Source organism: Acanthisitta chloris, unplaced genomic scaffold (genome assembly GCF_000695815.1).
Source record: "Acanthisitta chloris isolate BGI_N310 unplaced genomic scaffold, ASM69581v1 scaffold18500, whole genome shotgun sequence".
In the NCBI taxonomy this organism is placed as follows: Eukaryota; Metazoa; Chordata; class Aves; order Passeriformes; family Acanthisittidae; genus Acanthisitta; species Acanthisitta chloris.
Window position 1 is genome coordinate 69,281 of NW_008653946.1, and position 9,769 is coordinate 79,049.

Consider the following 9,769-nt stretch of genomic DNA (forward strand, 5'->3'; position numbering starts at 1 on the left):
AAAAGTCCAAGCATTAACCTGTCACTGCTGGAACCCCTAAACCAGATCCTCCAGTGCCACATCAGACACCTCTGAAACACCTCCAGGGATGGTGACTGCACCACCTCCCTGGGCAATATCCCAGTGCTGAACACCACAACAGGGAGAACATTTCTCCTCACATCTAGTCTGAATCTCAAGAGCTACAATACAACTTCCAGAGCCACGATAATTTCTCTTACTTTTTTCTGTACTACTAAGCTCCTTTGGTAAATATGCACAAAACTGTCTTTACCCATGAGACAGAAGCAACATCACAAACACTGCACAGCACGAAACAAGTGGCAGCACAGAACAACTTCCATCAATACTGTGTGCTAAAGGAGCTTCTCTTCCCCAGCCAGGGGCTCAGCTGCAAACCAAAGGATGAACAGGTCCCTCTCACTCTCTGCTTTTAGCCCTTACCTTGTCATTCTGGTGGAATCAGTGAACAACAGATCACCCACAACCCCCACCCACTCCTGAGCAGCCTGAGCTTCAGGCTGTTGGGGGTTACAGCTGCTTTGCTGCAAGTCTTTCATCTCAGAGAAGATAAATCAGAGTAATTGTATGTTCCTTTCTACAATCCTGTGCTGAGAAAGGAAACAAATCCTGCTACTTGCCAAAGGAACCCACAGCTTTTCCTCCTCACAGACTTCCACACCCTTCAGGCCTATGGAAGCTTCCACTGAGCTTTACCTAGAGAGTGTTACCTGATCCATTCTCAGACAGATGAACTCCTGCAGTTTAGGAACCAGCTCTGATAGCATTGCATGTGAATATTTAAATTAAACAGTAGTTTCTCAGAGCTGACAGCCCAGGGACAGGTGCTAAACACTGACCAATGGATGTCTATCTGATGAAAACAACCTATTTCCTTCTCTTTGGTTAGCCTTCCACCTCAGAAAAAGCACCACTAAAGCCTTTTTATACAAACCAGCTGTTAACAATACCAAGAAATCTTTAATTGTGCCAAACAACTCATGGTATCAAGCATTAATTGCCAGTTAAAATTTCATTAGGCAAACTCAGCAATAGTTTTCTTTTTACAGCTTGATGCATCTCTATAAGGAATTTATGGTGTGAATAAATTTTTCACAAAGCTGAAGTCTTCAGTCACAGCCTTAAAATCCTTGTGTAAATAAACCAAACCAGTGACTAAAGCCAAGTAAACAATCCATAGAAAAATACACTGGGAAATCATTTCTCTTTATAAATTACTCAACCCTTTGGATGCCTGTGAATTTTTAGGATAACCTTCTAAACTGTTCACAGTCACTAACAACAGTGATTGATGCATCCATCACTGTCATGCCCAGGAGCTGGGGTCTTTGGCAAACACCTAGAAATTAACTCCATCCCAAAGGATTGCTTTCCAGTTAGTTTCTTCGTGGAGTCTCTTTGCATTCTGTGTAGTTTAACACAGATCACTGCTATTGCAGATTAGTGTTTCCCCTCCCTGACTGGATGAGTATAATCAAAAGAGCAAACACCTCTTTGTCACAGATGTTCTCCTGTCTTGCAAACATCACAATATTGCCCAAAATGCAGGTAAGTATAAAGAAATGTATCACCTGCCTTGCTCATGAAACTTAGATTCAAATACAGCTAAGTATACAAGTCAATGAATGTTTGCTAGATTGATTACTTACCCTAAAAGCCTCCAACAGGATACAGAGTTGAACACTAAGGCAATGACTGTAGGAAAAGGTCTCAGTACCCAACGTGGCTGATGTTATGATGTCCATCAAGACTAAACTCTTCCCTTTTTAACAGCCCAACAGGCTGTCTCTATACCAAGTCTTTCAGCATTTCTGCTCATAAAATCCTAGAATGGGTTGGCTTGGGAGGAACCTTAATGATCACCTAGTCCAAACCCCTGTCCTGGGCAGGGACACCTCCCCCCAGCCCAGGCTGCTCCAAGCCCATCCAGCCTGGCCTGGAACACTCCCAGGGATGGAGCAGCCACAGCTGCTCTGGGCACCCTGTGCCAGAGCCTCAGCACCTCACAGGGAACAATTCCTTCCTAACATCTAATCTAACCCTGCCCTCTCTCAGTTTAAAGCCATTCCCCCTTGTCCAGTCAGTATCTGCCCATATAAAAACTCCCTCTCCTTCCTTTCCATAAGCCCCCAGTCCTAGACAGCCACTCCAACAATTCTCCACAGAGCTGCTGAGCTCAACATGCCTTTGTAGCTCCCATTCTGCAGAGGATCAATAGCTTCCCACAGTGCTGTATGTGAGTTAATAATCCTTTTCAAACTACCTCTGTGCTTAGGGCAGGGACAAAGCACAGCAGGGACCCACTCAGCACTGGCCATAAAGGTACTTCACACGGGTGACTTCCCCTCCAAAAAGTATTTACACTTCTAGAACAGAATATTGAGCTGGAAGGGACCTATACCAGTGTGACTGTTTCCACATCAATTCAAGAATGGGATCATGCAGCTTTACCTACACAAAGAACTATACAGCAGTATTAGGTACCAGATCACAGGGTGCAGCACCTCTGCTGTGCAGACAGGCTGAGAGAGCTGGGGCTGTTCAGCTGGGAGAAGAGCCATGATGATGATATTGAGTATGTTATGATCATGTGTTAGCATCTTGCTAAGAATTTTATACCCCTGCCTTCAGAATATGCCATAACACACAGGTCAGAAAGGACATTTGTTGTAACACAGACTTATCTCATGACATAATACATCACTACACAACTCCCTTACAGGCTGTAGGACAACACTCCATGAGTTCTGCAGTAACTTTACCTTAATTGTCCACGTTCCAGGCTCAGGATCTTTGACATTTACTACCTTTGCAGAGTTGTGGATATTTAGCAATTCATTCAGACCTGATCCTTTACTGAGCTGCTTGCCTAGGAAAAAAAAAAAGACAGGGAGTAAATACAATATTGTTCTTCTGTACCGATTTATTTTTTAGACTTGTTACTCAGCAGTCAGTGACATTTCCAACAGTCAAAATTCCCTGTAATTCCTTGCCAGAATGCTAAAAATGCTCGTTTATATATGGGTGGTTGTATGCAGGAACTGGTTCTCTCCAGAGGCATTTTGCTCCTTCAAGGCTGACCCCAAAGTGCCCACAGCACTAAAGCACAACTGGCACTTTCAGAGCACTAAAGGGAAAGGCAAAGTGGAGAATGGGATGTCCTGGTGTTCCTTTCTAAGACCTTACTAGACATGCCTCGACCAACTTCAGTGAATCTCTGTGGATGTCAGTGCTTGGAGCTGAGCTGCGAGCAAGGGAAACAGAGATCTAAGTCTGACAGTTGCACACAGGAGTGTGTAATGGTTGGAAGAGAGACACTGAGCAAACATCTTTCCTGCAAATAAAGAATGCCTCAGTGGAGGACAGAGCAGGTTACATTGCAGGGAACCCATCCTGTACATAAAATATTTCCAAGACACTAAAACTTAAGCCCTATCGTTAGCCAAAAGTCATTCAGAGACAACAGATTTCTTCAAAACATCTTCAATTGCAAACTAGCACCCAAATCTGTTACTGCACTCCCCACCACACACTGCTCAGCTGGAGATGGGCACATGAGACAGGGTTTGATTCTCAGTATTCTCACAGTTCAAGGAACCCAGGCCTGGGCTGGTCTTTCCCCACATAAAAAACAACCTCCATACTGGTTAAACGATGGTTCAGTGAACACATGAAGCACAAAAGTTTCCAGCAATTTTGAATGGAAAGACAGATAGTATGACACAGGATGGAGGTGAGATGAAGTGGACAGGATAGGGAAGTTTTCCAGTTTCCTCCAAGTCAAAAAAATGGAACACTGGGGAAAAATTAAAACATCAGAAGTGATTTTTCATTCCCATTTTTTTGCTATCACAAACGAGGGTATAAACCACTTCACCTAAAGGATCATGAATCTCAATTGCTGGTGAGGGACCACTCAGGGACACTGTAACCTCTTTCAGACTCGGATCAAAAGGGATCTGCCAAGTATTCACAGCCATGGTCAGATGGTCTGTAGACAAGAGATGCACTTTGGAGGCCTGAACTGCTTCTTCAACCCATTTTAACACCTAAAAGAGAAAAAAACAGTTATTATACTGTCAGCAGTATTTGCTGTTGAAATATTTTCTGTTGAAATATTTGTCTCTACTCTATTATAAAGATCCCATGTTGATTTGTTTAAAACAAATATTAATACTTCAAGGAAATGTGATCTTAATAGAAGATCCTACCAAAGCCATGGTCAGCATGAGACCACACACAGACCTGGATACTTCTCTACACAACTAGTTTATGTTTTACCTTCAGAAATTATACATCTGGGTCCACAAATGCTTCCAAAGGACAGTTCAATGTTCTACTCACATATACTGAGATGAGTATAACACCTCTTTTGTACTAGGTATATGGAAAAGATTCTGTTTAATTCCAGGATCTCAACTCCATAGGTAAGTTTTCAAAGGAATTATAAAACTTCATGAATTTTTGAGAGGTTTTCAAGATGAAAATTGAAAATGGGAGGCAGCAGAACGACCAAGCTGTCTGAAGTCTGGCAGCAACTTGCTGTGTAGCTAAATCTTTCTCCAAAGGTCAACAGGCAACTCCAGGAGATCCATTTTCCAAGCCTGTCATTCCAGAGAGGTTTGCTGCAACACTGCTTTGGAAGTAGGTTGCTTTTCTCCTTTGGGACCCTTGCAGAAAGCCCACAAAACAACACCAGCTTTTGTTGTTGTGCCAAAATGTGACTTGATGAATATTATTAGAGGGGGAAGGGCAAATACAGAAATAATTTACAGCATTTCTCCAGAGAATTAGCTCTTGCAACCTGCCCTGCTGTCAGGTCAGTTCTTGGAATGCACACTGAAACCTGGAAAATCTATGGAGCATGGTCTCTATTCCCATTTGTTTATTCTGGGTCTCAAGAATGTTTCTCAAGCAGTCAACGCAAGAGGATTTCAAGTTAACTGCTTCATGGCTTCAGTAAATGTAGGTTCATAACTCCACCCAAAGAGGAAAACTATTCCAATAATGCCTTTAAATGCATGTCAAAAAATACAACAGTGAAATCATACTGTGAAGATAAATCATAAAGTATATCTATCACTATGAGATGGATAAAAACCACATGGCTGAAAAGTTTCATGCTGAATCTCAAGCTCTTCAAAGCAGGAACCCCAAGAGCTAAGCCTGCCTGCTCTAACTGCCTTCTGCAGTTGCATTGTGACAGTCCTTGTGTACATGGTGGCAGTTTATTTTCCCAGAGCCTCCAAGTCCCACAGAAAACAGAGAAAGTCCAGCTGTAACTGTTTGTTTTTCCCTCCCTTGTTTGGCAATCACTGTACAATATGTATCTTCAGAGCAGAAGCTCTCAGCTCCCTGTCCCCTTTCTCTGAACACAGGGAATGCCTGTCTGGGAAGAGAGAGAAAAGAAGGCAAGAAACCTTCATTCTGGGCTGTAATTTTGAGCTTTTGGCTTTGTCACCTTCATTGTAAAGCAGTAGAAAAGCCTTTTACATTTCTAAGTGAGTGAAACAAAACTTCAAATTGCTTCCTATGTAGCATCATGCAAACATCCACCCAGGCCATACACACCACCCTGGAGTTTTCCCAGTCCTCTCAGTACACAAGCACTGGATGTGCATCAAGCAATGTTTTGCTGTGTTTCCTTGTAGCTAGCTTAGAATATTGCTTCATTCTCCACTTCATGCTCAAAGGGCAAGCACAAGAGCAACGGTTTGAAACTTTATACCCTAAAAATAGCTTTGTTTGGGCTTTTTTTTGGTGGGTAGAATAATCAAAAATGTTTTAACAAGAGGTTGGCTTGGCAGGGTATCCAGCCAGGGACTTTGTAGCTGTTCCCTAATCCACAGTGCAGCATTAGCTGTCTCTGGGCCCAGAGCAGAGCATGTTTGAGCTTTTATAAACTGCATTCTTTACACATCATCGACTGCTCAGAGAAAAAGGAAGGCAAGTTTTATTTCTGCTGAATCTTGCCTGGAGGCTATGCCACAAACAGCTGATGCAGATTAGTGCTACATCTCCTGGTCCTTTGCATCCACCCGTTGGGGATACAGCCCTTGAAAAAAACAGGATTTCTGATCCAGAACTGAAACCTGCAGTGAAGGTTCTATTTGGGGCAACTCATTTTCAACCCCTGAGCCCAGACACAGCTTCATGTTCACTACAATCATTTCAGTCTTTTTGTTTGGGTTTTACTGCAACTTGTTCAGCAGTTATTGTGGAAGACTTCTGGAAGTGATTGAGTAGGGTTTTTTCACCTTAGGCAACCTCTTACACTGGTTAATATAATTGCATCTCCTTCCAGGGGCCATGGGCTGTATTTTTCCCTCCCCCTCAAAAACCCTTGCAAGAATAGCACCCACTGATACCATCCTCTGGTTGTTGTGCAGGTCACTGGCTGTAGCTGAGGCTCTGGCACAGGGTGCCCAGAGCAGCTGTGGCTGCTCCATCCCTGGGAGTGTTCCAGGCCAGGCTGGATGGGCTTGGAGCAGCCTGGGCTGGGGGGAGATGTCCCTGCCCAGGCCAGGGGGAGTTGGAACTAGACAATCTTTAAGGTCCCTCCCAGCCCAGGCTATTTTATGACTCTATGACTCTACAGTTCTATGATTATTTGCCTACAGGAAATGTTGAGATGAAGCTGGAAGGAGGTGAAAGTGGCTGCTGAAACTCCCTGCTTAAAAACTTTGCCCAAGGTGCCCAGACAGAGCAGCCATTCAGGCAGAAAGTGTTCCTAGGAACAGGGAAGTGTCAAGCAGCTCAGAAAGCAGAGGGAAGCAGCCAAGAAAAGAGAGCATGGCAGCTCCAGTCCAACACACAGCATTGTCTAGCACCTACAAGTGGCTTTTTCTGTTCACTTCTACCTCCCGAGAACAGAAGAAACCAAAATCAAACCAATCAAACAGAAACTTTATCCTTAAACTCCAGCCCTGGCAAAGAGCAATTCCCACTGGCAGTATCAGAGGATCACAGAATGGTTTGGGTGGGAAGAGACCTTAAGGACCATCTAGTTCCACCATGATCCCTTCTGTATAAAGGGATTTCATCAAGTGTCACAGAGAGAAGTTTTACCCTTCATAGATAAATAATAGCAAAATGCAGGTCAGGAACTGCACAGTCCCAACAGCTAATTTCTTTCCCTCTAATTTTTAACCAAACATTTGGAGGATAAATCCCCTGGGAAGTCCCTTCTTTTGATCACCTTCACATTACTGCCAAGAGCCTATAACTTCCCAATAACAACTTCAGTTTTTCTAGGCAACAACAGTAGAAAACTGCAATTTATCTCCAACATTTGCCATTGTCCAAATTCTAGGAAAAGAAAAAAAAAGGAAAAAACTGGAGCAATTTTTTACTAAAAAACCTCATCTAGTTATTGCCTATCCTGGGAATCCAAAGGGGAATGTTTACAACAGTTATAAACAACTCCAGCTCTCCAGATAACTACCATGTGATTTCATCTCTCTCCAAATTGTTTTCTCATGCACTTTTGAAATTTCACTTCTGCCTCAGACTCACTGGAGTTTTCAAAGAAAAGAGTCATTCATGGCAGTGGGTCAGGAATGAGATTTAACAGGAAGGCAGCAGAGGTGGGAAAAGGATTGCAGCAATAACCTCAATTAAAAGTTACCACCAACACTCTGTGAACAATGGAAAACTGAAAGCTCACACCTGCCTGTCCATAATGTGAGGAACTTTTTTGTTCAGGCTTATCAGAAATCCTCTGCTTGCTAACAAAATGCTTATTTAAAGATGATAATGTACTCTGATCCAGAGTGCAATTGCCACTGGGCTGCCCAGAGCCCAGAACTGCTCCTGATTTTAAAGAATCTCCTCTGGGAAGTTGGTGAGGTTCTGGTTAGGTATGGCACTTCACACTTCCCCAACATCAATAAAAGCAGCAGAGCTGGATCCTGAGGGAAGGACAGGAAAGGTGGGACAGAGTCCACATACCAACAGCAGCACATTTAGAATTTCCCTTTCTGCTCCCTAACTCACAATCAGGTCATTCAGAGATTCAGAGTCCAACCCCTGCCTTGTTTTCTAGATATATAGCAGAACTCAAGCAAAGTTACCTCATTAACTTGTTTTTTGTCCAAGTGAAAAACTTGACCAGAACTCGTGGAGGCAATTTCTTCGTAGACCTTGTAACCAATATGATCCCTGTCATCACAGTCTCCAGTCAGCACAAATACCACCTGGATTTAAACAAAAAAGTCAGTCACTTGGCATATGCATGGTGCAAACCTAAAGAAAACACTGCAAAGACAGCATTAATGCATGACAGCAGAACTGTGCCACTTGGGATGGATTTATTACTTTGCTTGGAGGACAGCCTCACTGTACTCAGCACTGATGGAAAAACCAATGAAGAAGAAAAGGAACAGTCAAAAAGCCCTTTAGAAATGATACTCATCTATCAGCCCTGTATGTCACAGAAGACTTATTTTAGAGCAAGATAAAAACACTCACATTGTGGTAAGCTGGCCAAGAATATATAGACTGGTAGAAGGTTAAGTTGCACTACCTAATATCCAATATTAAAAAGAATATTCCTTTAAGTCTGGGGTTCTTAACCAGATCAGTGAACTCTCTGTTTTAAAATAAAGCTTCCTAAAATGGCAGTACTATGGTCCTTTCTGTAAAAGATTCCACTGAGGCTCACATAGCAGAATTTTACCCTTTGTTATTGAGAAAACAAGGCATTAAATACATAAACCAGCTCAGAATGCAAACCCCCTGTACCTGTGACTGTTTCTGCTGGATGAGTTGAAGCACTTCATGGGTTAGTCTGTAATCCTTGGATCGAGCATCAGTAAACACATAGATGAAAGAACCAGGCAGGGAAATTTCTAGAGCAATCTTTATTGCCCCAATGCTCATCTCTGGACAGTCTCCACCACCCTGTTCACAAGCAGAAGAAAAACAAAGCACTTTTAAAGATTAAAAAAAAGAACATAACAAAAAAGCTTCCTTTCATAGAATCAACTGGGTTGGAAGAGACCTCCAAGGTCATCAAGTCCAACCCTCCCGTGGTCACTAGCCCATGGCACTGAGTGCCACATCCAGTCTCAGCTTGAAAACCTCCAGGGATGGGGAATCCACCACCTCCCTGGGCAGCACATTCCAATGCCTGAGCACTCTCTCCCTAAAAAATCTCTTCCTAAGATCCAACCTAACCCTCCCCTGGCAGAGCTTGAGTCTGTGCCCTCTTGTCCTGCTGCTGTTGCCTGGGAGCAGAGACCAACCCCCACCTGACTCCAACCTCCTGTCAGGGAGTTGCAGAGGGTGATGAGGTCTCCCCTGAGCCTCCTCTTCTCCAGGCTGAACACCCCCAGCTCCCTCAGCCTCTCCTCATGGCACTTGTGCTCAGTCCCTTCCCCAGCCTCGTTGCTCTGCTCTGGACCTGCTCCAGCCCCTCAATGTCCCTCCTGAGCTGAGGGGCCAGAACTGAGCACAGGATTCAAGGTGTGGCCTCACTAGCACCTAGTCCAAGGGCAGAATCACCTCCCTGCTCCTGTTTTGGGACATTAAAGACAGATACTTATTCAGCTTCTAATAATTTATCCCCTTTCTTTATTCTACGTACTGAATGGTCCCTGCAGAGTGTTGTCACTGACTCACCAGCAGCAACATCAACAATTCCAAAGGGAAAAGAAAGTCCAAGGAAGAGTTGACACTGGTTGGTGTCATGGTCACTCTCATTCATGTTTTGCTCAGCTCCAGCTCTTGTGACAGCTCCATTCCCTAC

At 43.6% G+C, this 9,769-nt stretch overlaps 1 protein-coding gene across 1 annotated transcript in view; it reads right to left on the reverse strand.

Moving 5' to 3' along the window:
* Positions 1–9,769, reverse strand: part of LOC103809987 (hemicentin-1-like) — a gene marked incomplete at both ends in the record, with an annotated part of 78,531 nt that overhangs the window by 67,135 nt on the left and 1,627 nt on the right. The window contains 4 exon segments of the mRNA XM_009082867.1: positions 2,784–2,890; positions 3,899–4,070; positions 8,094–8,216; positions 8,764–8,922. Of these exon segments, the coding sequence (XP_009081115.1) occupies positions 2,784–2,890; positions 3,899–4,070; positions 8,094–8,216; positions 8,764–8,922 (561 nt within the window).